We start from the raw sequence: 12,834 nt of genomic DNA, 5'->3' as shown, positions 1-12,834 counted from the left end.
GGTTGAGTTCCAACCATGTATACCGGAACTATCAGATGCCGGAAGAGATCGAAGGTTACAGTCGGGTGGGTCTTCTTATCTAGACTGCTTTATCCTAAACCCGTAAACGATTCACCTCTGAGGGTAAGGAAATGAAATTACTTAGTGCACTAAGCTATTTCATAACCTTAGCTAAAAAAGGATAAGGAAGGCTAACAATAAGGGGTAGATTTCTTTCCAAAATCTTCGCTTTATTCAAAAGCATAGCTTTAGCTTTAAAACAAGCAAGGGCTGAGGTTTGTAATAGCTAAAGCGAAGCTTTCGGTATGTAATCGCTAAATAGAATGGCGCTGCAGGAACCGGTCGGATTCGAACCGACGAATAGAAGTTTTGCAGACTCATGCCTTAGCCACTTGGCTACGGTTCCCTATCAATTCTATGTCCGACTTTGCTTCACAGGGAGAGACCAAGAATAACAGATGCCGGAATGCTTTGGGAGAAAGGACACAACATAGGTGGAGATGGATTTTCATAAAGACTATATAAAACTTGAGAATATAAGAGTTCTCCCTACCTGAACCTTTTCCGTGGCGACAGTATAAAGAAGCATTTAGGGATTTCTTGATGATCCATGATTACACAGTTGATCAAGCCTCTGAAACCGGACTCTTTCTTCCCTCTCGGTTCCATCTATACCCCGAACCTGAAATCTGAATGACCTGGAATTCTTTTCCAATTTAGTATATTAACTAATGGGGGCGCCGGGAGGGAGGAGATAAAGGCCCCCTACTTTAGAAGCAGAGACAGGAATTGCTACTTGAACTAGAAAGCATACTACTTAGATAAGAGTTCTTCATGTGCACATCCCGTAGGCAAAGAAAGAGATTAGTTGAAAGCCATCGACTGACCGATTTCTTTGTTTCAACGAATCAAGTACAAGCCAGTATTTTCCCTATATGTTCAAAGTGAAAACTCCCTTTCATTCTTGGAACTGCCTTCCTTGCTTTCATCCCTTGTGGCGAACTAGACTGAGAATTTTTTATAAAGAGGTATGTAGTCGCTTAAGCGAAGCTTTTGTTTACTCGCTTATTAGAAGCTTTTGGAAAGAAAGGCAAGTCTTTAACTCGGGTACGAAACAAACTACGCTATTCCTCCCATCTCATAAGAGTGAAAAGAAATTTCATACTGTTCCTGACCCATACCCATGAGTCATTCTCTCCCTAAAGAGATTGGATAAGAGTCACTAAGATAAGAATTCTGTCTTACTATATGATTTAACGAAAAGAGGTTTATAGTAAGTGTGCCGCTAATTGGCATATCTCTCTGTTGTCGATTAGAGACCTTCCTTGCCCTGCTTAGGGCTATGTGATAGCACCCAAAGTGATTCTATTTGAACAAGACCACAGGAACCATAGTCACACGGTGAAGCGAACCAAAGCCAAAGCGAAATCTCTTTCCCTATGCTAGGCCTTTGAAGGAAAGGAGCTCTATACCCAAATCCTTCTAGTGTACGAGTGCTGCTGCTTCTTGGCCTCGCTCTTGCTTTGCAAAGATGGGTCGCAGCCTGGCACTCTCAGTCCCAGATATTCAATATCCTGGAGCCGGCACTCCTAAACTAAATAAGCTTAACCAACCGAAAGCTTCGCTTAAGCGACTTCGTTCCTTCTTAGTTCGCAAGCAAGCTCAAACTAAGGAATGAAAGTTACGCGAAGGGGACCAGAAATCGGAGGTGCCCCTCCGGCATCGCAGTGCGTCAGGTTGTTATAGGAAGGGGCATTCGTCTATATCAAGGAGGAACGGGATATAAGCAGAAACGTCGTACCCGCCTTCTGCCGCTCTATCAGCAAAGGAGGCAGCTAACGTAGTGGTATTCGCTTTTGCAGCTCTTCCTGAAGAAGGAGCTGTGGCATCTCTATCAGCTAGTTAGCTAGCCGCTCTTGCCGCAACTAATTCATCTAGGGCAGCTCTCTCAGTTGGTTAGCTAGTGTCATTGGCCTTCGGCTTCTGGCTTTCGGACTAGTAGCTAAGTTGCTTTCGTTTTTAGGGGAGAGCGGAACCAGGCATAAGGAGCTTCAATCGCTATTGGTAGTTCACCCGCTAGGGGAACGTCAGTAGGAGGTTGTTTACTTCCACTGACTCTGCTGTTAGTACAGTATAGGAAGTCCTTGTTTGAGTGAGAGCTTCTAGAATGCCATTCATTTCGAAATAAGAAACTTTTCCACATAGAGGTTTCAACCACTTAAGGGCGAGAGTGCACCCACAAATTGGATTGGATCGAGAAGAGTGCTCGGCCTTGGTGAAACAATTGTAGGTGTCAATGGACCGATTTCACTAGCGGAGCACTTTCTCCAATGTGCGCAAACAGAGATGCCACTTGAAATGATGGACACCGGCCCTTGTGTTAAAGTAGCATCGAGTTGCGCTTGGAAACCGGCAAGTTTTTAGCTGCCAGATAAGTGGTACCTGTCCGGTAGGTCAGTTAAGACTCGTAAGTTGCCTAAATCTCTTCCAAAAGCTTCGCTTTAGCGAATCTCCAAAAGCATAGCTTTAGCTATTACATCTCCTCATTTTTTTTAGGTAGTACTTTTTTATGGCTTTTCCATAGATGGGCTAGCTTTTTTATGGAGCGGCCCGGGCAACGGATTGGTGCCGACGGCCCCTCGGCTCCACGCGGGCCAGCCGAGCCCGGCGCTCCGGAAGACGATGACGCAGAAAAGGTACTACGTCGCTTAAGCGAAGCTTTTGGTCGGGTTCAAGATTCAAGAATGGTCTCATCGGGGTATTCACCTTTCCTATATTCCCACTCGAGCGGGATCAAAGGAGATGATGATGAGTTCTTCTCGTAGCTAAATGCCCAATTCGGGCAGGGATAGAGGATCAAGAGACTGTACTCGCCCCCCAACCATTCAACAGAAGCAATAGCAAAGAAAGAGGAGCTCTGATTCTGATAGGAACTACACAAAGAAAGGCCTAGACCCGGTATGAACGTATGTAATCGCTTAAGCGAAGCTTAAGGACTGATTTTCTCTATTAGAATAGAAAGAATTCTTAACCGCTTTCACACCTTTCCTTTTTTGAGAAGGTCTAAGATCTACCGACTGATCCGGGGAGTATACATAGTCAAAAAAAGCGGATCTAGTCTTCGACTTATGAGCGGATTCCCTTTACTCTAACAAGTAAGTAAGTAAAAACTCCCTTACTCTCAAGAGAGTAAGCAAGTAAACTACCTTTAAGAACTATTATTGATTTCACGAGATAAAGCACTTTACAAGTCTATCAAGGAGCGACTGATCGAAAGCAATGGGATCTGAGACTGGAGGAGCTGTGCCAATTCGATCAAGTAATTTAAGTGATAGTATTAGTTTAGACTCGAAGGCCTTTCCGAGTGGAACCTTCTCACTCATAATTTTTTACTTAGTCTTTGACTAAAAAGCAGAGCTTATCTACGACAAGTCTCTTTTATGGGCAGCAATTGGTTGATGAACCGGAAGCATTGAGGAAATTTGATACTAAGAGTAGTCTCAACGAAGTAGTAGAAGCGTTTTGGCTTTTTGACCCTCAGAACCTGGAACTGCAGCTCTATCTGAGCTCTCCTTTCTTTCTATCTATGAAATAGAATCTGGGAATGGGTGTAGCTAAAATACCCCCTGCATTATGAGTTTAGACGTAGGGCTGGGTGGAGGAACGCCGGTCTTTATATTCTGCTTCCGCTACCTGTCTGATGAGGTATTACAGAGGCTCTTTTGACCGGTCTGAGGCTTTACTTTACCTCACCCTATCTCGCTTACTCGTTGTGGTTTACCCCGGAATATACCTGCTTTTCATCGTAAGATGATCAGGCGTCGTGACAATAAGGCCGACCAATTTGTTCAATTATACCTGTCCAAAAGCTTCGCTTTAGCGACTTCATATCCTCCAACTCTTATTAAATAGAAATAGCATCGGAGTCGTTCACAAGAACTTACTATTCTCTTTCGAAACCTAGAAAGCGAGATAGAGAAGTTCTTTAATTAAGCAGAAGTGATCAACGAAGACCTAAAAACGGTTATGTTATAGAAAGCACTGCTGCCATTTCCTTTGCTACCGGCTTCTTTCAGTCCTAAAGTAAATCTTTAGGGGAAACTCGATCCATCTTTCCGGCTTAGCCGAACTTCTCACCGGTCCTGGATGCCCTACCATAGGAATCCTGGAGTTACGGAAATTCTTATTCAAGCTCTGAACAAAAGCTCATTCTTTTTTCTATTGTACCCTCATCGGCATCTCCTTACGCTGATTCAATAGCAGCTGGATTGTGAACAAGAGCTGAAGTGAAAGCTCAAAGCTACTGGTTCTGTCATACTCTATTCGAGTTCTTTCTACTCTCGAGTTACCTTTCGAGCAGACTCAGAAAAAAGAAGAAGCCCACGGAGCGGTAGCAGCTACTTCTTCTGCTTCTTCGGTTGTAGCCGCCTAATTAGCTACGATCAATGAAAATATAGTAAGAGTCCTTCATATGCCTAAAACTCCCATTTCTTGGTAGGAAAAAAACCAACTGGCAATTCAATTTCCTACAATACAAGTCTTTATTCTTTCTTTTTGACTGTAAAAAGGCCGGTTAACTCCTACTCTAGATAGATGGGTTTACTCGCTATTTAGTACCCATCAAACCTAATAGAAACAGCCTGCCTAGTCCGAAAGCGATGAAGTGACTTCTTCCGCTAACTTCTTTCTTAACCTGAAGATGGAAAGAGTTCGTTAGTCCTATAGATAGAAATATATACATATTACTGTCTAAGAAAGTAGTCTTTTAACTAGAAACTCCTGAGTACCCAACTCTGCATTCTGTTCACGGTTAGCAGGGAAGGAATGTGAACCAATTGTTGACAGAGATGATTAGCTTTGGAAGGTAGGCTTTCAGATAGTCAATATGGTTTAGTGATGGTCTTGTTCAAATGCTTTCTTTCCTCCCGAGGGTCAGGAGCGGTCTAATAGGGATAGGCTCATTTCCACTGTTAACAAAAGCTTCTAATAAGCGATTACATTCCGATCGCTTAAGCTCAAAAGCTCGAAGAGCTTTAGCGAGTCAACTACCGAAAGCTTCGCTTAAGCGACTTCTTACCTCAGGCTTTGCTTGTTTAGTAGCTAAAGCGAAGCTTTTGGAATGGGTAATGGAATGAAACAGATGACTTTTTCGAACATATACGCGGTTGGGCAACCTTCCATTGCTGCGGCTGGCCATTCCCTGTTAGCTGTTTCAGCAACCATCTTTTGATCCCAAAACCAAACACAGACTATCCCCTCCCTCCTCCGGGAGATAGAAAGAACCCACTCAATCCCTACTTTGTTTGAGAATGATGTTGGGAGAAATAAGGGTAATGCGCATTTTTTCGATTAGCAAGTTTACGTACGGAGGTCCTAAGTTTCTCATTCCTCGGCGAAGTCTGATTTGAGCCCCGGTCAAACTGATCCCTCCGGTAGAGGGTGGTCTCATATTAGCAATGTTTTGATCGCGCCTATCTGTCGTTGCCAATGAACCGATCAGCAAGAAAAAGTCTCTCTCTTAAGGTGAAGCACGTTTCAGCCAGCTGAAGGCGGGTAGCTGTTAGACTACCAACTCAATCAAGTTTCGCCTTTTGTTTGAAAACCTTACTAATAGAAAGGGCAAAGATGCGCTCAATCCGTTGCTTCTTGTTCCAACTTAAGAGTAGGGGCTCTATTGCCTTTTCCGCGGGCTGCTATGCTAGTTGTAGCGCGCTAGCTACTAATAGAATATCAAGTAAAGGGGACTCTATCATGATCTTCTAAATTGACAACTCTCTTTATTGAGTGAGACTCTATCCAGATCTAAAGAATTTTTCAAAGAGCCCTCTTCTAACTAGGAGAGTAAGCAAGCTACCGGAAGCTAAGCTTCTGGCCCCCCCTCTTTTTCTTCCTTTTAGTTCTACTTAGGTGGAGCAATCTTAACTCCCGACAGAATATAAAAGAAGACCACAGGCCTGTGTATACACCTGAACGAACTCATGGGGACACTCTTCAGCCCGAGGACAATCTTTCAAATACACATTAATTTACCCTTTTTTCTTTTCTTTGCTGATTCCTCTCAATGAAATTTTCCATGTTGCACTAAGTTACTTACGGATGTATGCATGCGGTCCGGGAACACTTTGGGGTGAACACCCATCCAAACAAGTAGAGTCAATAGTTCAGCATTTAGGCCATAACATCTAGCAAAAAAAAATCTTTCACCCAACAAGTGCTCTCCGAACCAAGCTAGATAGTTTCCTATCACTAGGCTCACCAACCAACCTGGACTTTGATTCTTATTATTCCTACCGGATATCAAAACCATAAGGATTGTTTCCAGCCATGAGTTCCCATATGACATAAGCGCTCTTGGGTGGGGCGGGCCATTCCATCCAATTTTTGAGAAGGGTTGATGGTCGGCGGGGCGATAGGCTTCGCTTCTACGACTGCCTTCCCAGCCGTTGCAAAGACTGAGCGAGAACGGTCAAGAGCGATGTCGTTGCGCGGGGATGCGATTCGCCAAGCTAAAGCTGCCCGGCCCTACCGGATTAGGAATGCGAAGGCCTTTCCTTCCGATGTAATCGCTAAAGCGAAGCTTAAGCATGTAAACAACCTAAAGCTCGAAGTTGAGCTTAAGCGAAGCTTTCGGTTGTAATAGCTAAAGCTATGCTTTTGGAAGGTACTATAAATCCTTTTTTTTTTAAGGGCTGCTCGCTCTACCGAAATACCAAATTCGAGGCTTACACGACCTAAAAAAAGCTTTCAGTAGCGCCCTTACTCTATCAAGTAAGCAAATAGGAATTACCTGAAAATCTAAGCCTTTTGAAGTGCCATTAGTTGTAGCTGTGGGTAGGGCTTTCGTTCTTATCGCTCCGGGTTCCGATCTATATGACCTCCGGACGGTACAAAGTAAACTTCTTCCGTAGAGGCAGGTAATAATTCTGTTCAACGGGGGGCCCTACGTACTTGTCCACAGTCCAGGACAACTGAGATCTTCCGTTCTGCGTGCGTGGGAACAGCTCAAACAAAGAAAAGTCTGGTCTGAATTCAGGCACGGCCCGCCCGTCTGCTGCTAGGTCGGGGAATGGCGCCAGTCGAGGGCGCCGCTATGCCCCTTAATCAATCGAATGGTCCTTCGACCCTCGTTTTCTTTTTGCGGCCGGCATAGATCTCATGAGACCCGCCCACTATTACTACGAAAAAAGAGCCCTGCCCTTTTCCTTCGCTACTAGGAGAGTAAGCAACTTCTATTAGCGAAGGACCTTGAGTCGAATTGATCGTGTCATGTGCAACGTCCATCAATGATGGTTCATTAATGTCCATTGATTTAGACTCCTTCCCTCTTCCCAACTACGAAAAAGAGCGAGAGGCGAAGAGCAAACCAAGAACGGAAACGGAAGTCTTTTGACTCCCCAGTCTCTCTTAAATAAAGCTCGCCAAGGCGACCTGGGCAGGTCGGCCGGGTCTTTCCCTGTTGTTCTGTTTCCGCCACGAGAAAGACGCACGGAAGAAGTATGCCCAGCGCGCAGAAGATCCGTTGAGAGTTTCTGTTGTCTCGGTAGGGAACTGTACGATCTTTTCCCCTATTGAATCAATAAAAAAAGAGGTCAGCGCTACGGCCTCCTATTGTTTGATCCAATATTGACCAGGGACGAGCCCCGACTTCCATAGGTCCTTGGTTTGACCTCCTTAACAGGGGTCACCTTGCTTTTAAGAAAGCGGAGCAGGGCCAATTTCTCGTACTTGCTTAGTGTGTCCTCCTTTCGTCGAGTGCTCTTCCCGGTTCACTGGGCTGTTAGCCTACCAAGCACTTGCCTGCAGCTCCTGCCGCCCGCCAAGCGGGCGGAGCGCTCGTTATCCTTACTGTTCTCTCTGCGGGGGGCCCCTCCCATTGCTCTAGCCATAAGCAATGGCAGCTCCAGCTCGCAACCACGGGGGCTTGCCCTTCGAGGCCAGAGTGGGCTCAGCAGTCAGCCTCCATTCGAAGTTAGGGGGTCTTTCGCTTTTGCCAGATCTAGAGAGATACTACGAGTCCTCCGTCCCAGATTCTATCGCCGCGGCCATCTGGTTCACCGGTACTACCAAAAAGTCTCATGCTTACGTTACTCTTATTGATGGTTTTCTTATCTTGGACCACGAAGACTCCGGTCGTGCTTCTGGTTTCTATTCTCATCATCATATTGATGAAAAATCTCCTCGTGCTCTGCCATAAGAACTTGGAGTCTGTATCATGGTGAAGGTAAGGTAACGCTGTGATTCTTGCTCAAAAAACAGACCGAAAGCGTTCGAGTTATTGGCTCGTTCGATCTGGCAGCATTCATGAGTCGCTCGTTCAACTGTCCCTCGGAGACACGGTCGAGAAATGCCATTACCAGGGTAACCTCCGTCCTTTCTTTCTCTCGGTCTCACCCAACAAGATACGGCTCAGCCAAAAAACGTGAGCGCCCCTGCGCGAGCCTTATTTGAAAAGTCAAGCTTTGGCTCCCTAAAGACTAAAGAAATGGATCAAAAAAAAGGGGGGGGACTTCCGCAACGGGCTATGCCACCCAAACCAACTGAGGGAAGTCGCATCCGTCCCATCGCAAGCACCTACAATGTCATGATCACATTGGTTTACCCTTTTTTTTCTTTGGTAGTTTAACGGACGGTCGCCCCTCCAACAAGAAAGGGTATAAATATGAAAACTTCTCTGCCATTTGGATCGGAGAATTTATGGAGGAAGTCGGGTTTTAAATTTCCAGAAACCACACGATTATATAGCCAAAGGGAATAGGCCGCGCCTAAAATCATCCCAAGCGCTGCTAATGTGGCTACTAAGCTATTTCTTTGGAAAGCTCCTACTAAGATGAGAAATTCCCCGATAAAGCTGCTAGTACCAGGTAAACTCATATTGGCTAAAGTGAAAAAGAAGAAAATGGTAGAGAAATTCGGCATGGTGCTCACTAAACCTCCGTAATATCTAACAAGTCGAGTCTTATGTCGGTCATATAGAACACCAACACATAGAAAAAGGGCTGAAGAAACCAGTCCATGACTTAACATCGGTAGAATGCTACCTCCAATTCCCTGTATGTTCAGACTAAACATACCAATAGTCACAAAATTCATATGGGCTACTGAGGAGTAAGCAATGATCTTCTTAAGATCGATCTGTCTTAAAGTGGTCAAGGAAGTATATATTATAGCAATCGCGCTTAGAGTATAAATGAAAGGAGTGAAACAAAGTGTCGCTTCAGGAAACATGGGTATTGAAAATCTTAAAAACCCGTAAGTTCCCAATTTTAAAAGAATTCCTGCCAAGATAACGGATCCTGCCGTGGGTGCCTCTACATGAGCTTCGGGTAACCAAATATGAACTGGTACCATAGGAACTTTGACAGCGAAAGAGGCGAAAAAAGCAATCCATAAAAAGATTTGGCGCCGCTCACTAAATTCTGTGGTTAATAATATTTGTAAATCGGTGGTTCCTGTTTGGAGAAGAATCAACAGAATAGCTAATAGCATAAAAACAGATCCAAGTAAAGTATAAAGGAAAAACTGATATGCTGCCTTGATCTTTCTTTGTCTCGAACCCCATACCCCTATAATAATGGTAGAGTAAGGGGTGGCCCCAAAGCGGAATTGACCGGTAGTGGTTGGTCGAAGCTCCAGTAGGTAGCCACTCCCTTCTCAGGGAACCGTACGTGATACTTCCGCATCATACGGCTCCGTCCCGAGCTTCCGTCGTCGGCCCTTGTCATTAGACCACTATCTATGCATGTATTTTCAGCCTGGACTCTCGAATCTTTTGCTTTTCGGGTAGTGGCGAACAATGCTGCTTGCGTTGCGGGGGATGCCCGCGCGTAGGGCCCGGCCTGCTTCCCGCCCGAAAGAACCGCTCACTAGCTAGCCGGACTAGTGAGGGGGCCCCATTTTGAGACATACTCAAAACCATGCCTTTCGAACCGAACGTAAGGTAGTTGACTCGCTAAAGCTCTTCGAGCTTTTGAGCTTAAGCGAAGCTTTCGGACCAAAGCGCGTTAGCGCAACTCGCTAAAGCCCTTGCTTGTTTTATAGCTAAAGCGAAGCTTTTGGGCCGTCTTCCAAATAAAAAAAGAAAGTCGTTGGGAAGAAAGATGGAGTGCGGCCTGTAGAGCACATGTAACGCACCGTCGGGTTGCTCACGCAGGCGGATCTCTCTCTCTAGATATCTATGGATCTCTAGAGAGAGATGTGAAAGTCATTTTTGTTATGGCCGCTCCCCGACTTACGGCCTTTACGCTACTACTACTGTGCTGTGAGCGGTTCAAATTCCAATTTGGTTGATCTTTCCCAATCATTCTGGCCGGAACTTGTACGCAGCACTTGTGAAAGGTTTAGAACTCTTTTTTTATCTGAATCTAAAGGACAGGACCTTACGCTATTCTCGAACCCTCCGCGGAGCTCTACCCTGCCCGCATTTCCTTTTTTTTGAAGGGGGTCGCAGAAATGTCTCCACCTCCCGCCAACAGTCTTTCTTCGGAATTTGACTGAACGGGTCGATCCTCTCCTTACAGTCGAGTCACTTCATACCTCTCCTCCCGTTTGTTTTATTTTAGCAACTTATCCTAAGGTCTCCTCGCCAAGAGCTCCCCGGTGACGACAGAGGAACCAACCCGCCTGCTGGGGCGGGGCGGCTTTTTTGTTTCACAATAAGACCTGGACGATTATCCCTACCCTCGGTAGCTTACGAGTTTACGTCCATCCCTGGTTGGAGTTTCCTTTCGATTTCTTCCTTGTAGCCGTTACCAGAATTCGCGCAAGTGTGTCCACACCCTCCAAACTTACTTGACGAGGAATCCATTCTCGCGAACAAACACAACTCCTACACACACCTAGGAGCACCCCTTCCTGCATATTCATACAAGACCCGAGTAGGCGAGTCGAGGTCCTACAAGGTACCCACTACTCAGAGTACCCTCCCCAAAAAGGGAAAAAGATGTGTCTGTCAGGTTCGGTTCTTCTTAGTTAAGTTGGGCGGGTTCGACCAGAAATGCTATGCTTACACACAAGACTACCCCTCTTCCCGAAAGCTTCGCGGAGACTACTTTACGACGACGGACGACCGCCCGTAGGGGGTTTACTGCACAAGGCCCCTGCAGAGGATTTATCCTAGCGAATAGAAGATGCTCAGCTCCGCACAACATAGGGATTGGCACGCTTTCGAAAAGAACATAGAATAGTAGAAGATCCAGCATGCAGAACACGGCGATCATTAGAAATTCTAAAATTAGAGATGCTGTAATATACTCTTTCCCATAACTTCTCATACCAGACCAACCCACTAAAATGCAAATAGGGATCAAAAATGTGGTCAATATCACGAAGAATAAAGAGATACCGTCTATACCCAAATAAAAATTGATGTTTTCATAAGGAAGCCATCGAAGGCTTTCCACAAATTGAGATTTGGCCGTAGAAGGATCAAATTGTATCCGAAGAACAGGAGAATACAAAAAAGTAATAAGAGAAGCGCACAGACCAATCAATCGTATCGATCGTATTCTTGAATTTGGAATGAAAAGAAGAGTAATGCTTCCTAGCACGGGACACAGAATAAGACCACTTAGATCAGAATAGCATTCACAGAAATGTTCTAACATAGAGCAAAATCGAACATTGAAAAGATTAGTTGACAACAGTAAAAAGATGAGCGCCTAATTCTAATACAATAAAGGTCTATCAGTGCAAGTCAGCTGAATACCGTGATTGATGAGTAGGTAGGTAAGTTAGGTGTACCTCTCGCCCAGTGGAAATTGATTCCTCCCCCCTGAATGAAGAAGTAGTGGGGCCTCCCGCCCCCCTGAGCTTTATTTAGATTCTTTTTTTCATTCTTTATCCAATGTAGAATCTAAATAAATAAATCAGCAAGAACTAGCACTAAACTTCTTTCCCTCTTTCTACTTTTCTTCTCTCCAAAATCTTCGCTTTAGCGACTTCATACCTTTTTCTTTTTGCTTTCACCCGGGCTTTTCATTCTCTTTTCTAGAGACCCGGTTATTCTTTTTTTTTTAGTTCGGATGAAATTAAGGAGCGGCTCCCCCATGCTGTGGCGGTGAAGGTGGGGGCTGCTGCCTCCCCTGGTTTTGTTTGGGAAGGATCCTCATTACGGGCCCGTCGAATCCAAAAGCTTCGCTTAAGCGATTACATATCCTTCCTCTTGGGGAAGCGTGGTAGGTCTTGAAAAGCCTGATAGAGGCAGAAGCCGAGGTCACCAGAGCTATCTGCGTTGAGTGTGCCGATTGAAAGAAAAGAGGAGATAACTCAAATGCCGGCGCAGAAATGAAAAGAGTCGCGCCATTCAAAGCGGAATTCTTTTAAGATCCATTGCTCTATTTTGCATGCTCTGCTCTCAAAATGCGGAGAGACTTTCGAGGGCAGATCCGCGTTGGTCCAGAAAGTCCAAGTTATGGGAGAAGCAGGCTAAGTGAAATAATCTACTGATGCTATTATAGAATCTTATGAATCACGCGCGGCACACTTTATATATCTCCTCCGTCTACAAGGTGAACAGCTTAGCTTACAGCACAGCGTGTTCGCCACCACACTGGCCGGCTAGTGCATTGGCCTTACCGTAATAAGGCCGAAAAGTATGAGCCTTCGATTAGAACGCCCCATATCTCGTGACACGCGGAGCGTGGCATTTCCTTTTATCCTCCTAACTTCTCACCAAAAGATTCATTCTTTATCAACATTCAAAGGTTCTTTGAGTGAAGAAGATAAGGACTTTGTATAGACACTCTTGAGCCATGTTCGTTGCCGTAGGCTCACTACACTATTTATTATTTGATTCTATTGATAGATTCTAGCTCCAAAGAACATATACATGGGACT

At 45.1% G+C, this 12,834-nt stretch overlaps 1 protein-coding gene and 1 non-coding gene across 2 annotated transcripts; both read right to left on the bottom strand.

Moving 5' to 3' along the window:
* Window positions 1-333: 333 nt before the first annotated feature.
* trnC-GCA lies at window positions 334-406 on the bottom strand. The gene has a single exon. It is a non-coding gene; the product is annotated as a tRNA-Cys (tRNA).
* A 5,652-nt stretch (window positions 407-6,058) lies between these two features.
* Window positions 6,059-11,603, bottom strand: nad4 (NADH dehydrogenase subunit 4). Its single transcript has 3 exons — window positions 11,143-11,603; window positions 8,637-9,574; window positions 6,059-6,147 (listed from the first exon to the last, which is right to left on the bottom strand). Exons 1-3 carry the CDS (start codon window positions 11,601-11,603, stop codon window positions 6,059-6,061), a joined length of 1,488 nt encoding a protein of 495 aa, YP_009414557.1.
* Window positions 11,604-12,834: the final 1,231 nt, after the last annotated feature.

Source organism: Spinacia oleracea, mitochondrion (genome assembly GCF_020520425.1).
Source record: "Spinacia oleracea mitochondrion, complete genome".
Classification (NCBI taxonomy): domain Eukaryota; kingdom Viridiplantae; phylum Streptophyta; class Magnoliopsida; order Caryophyllales; family Amaranthaceae; genus Spinacia; species Spinacia oleracea.
The sequence above is the reverse complement of the archived record's forward strand: the minus strand, read 5'-3'. Positions and strand labels throughout refer to the sequence as shown.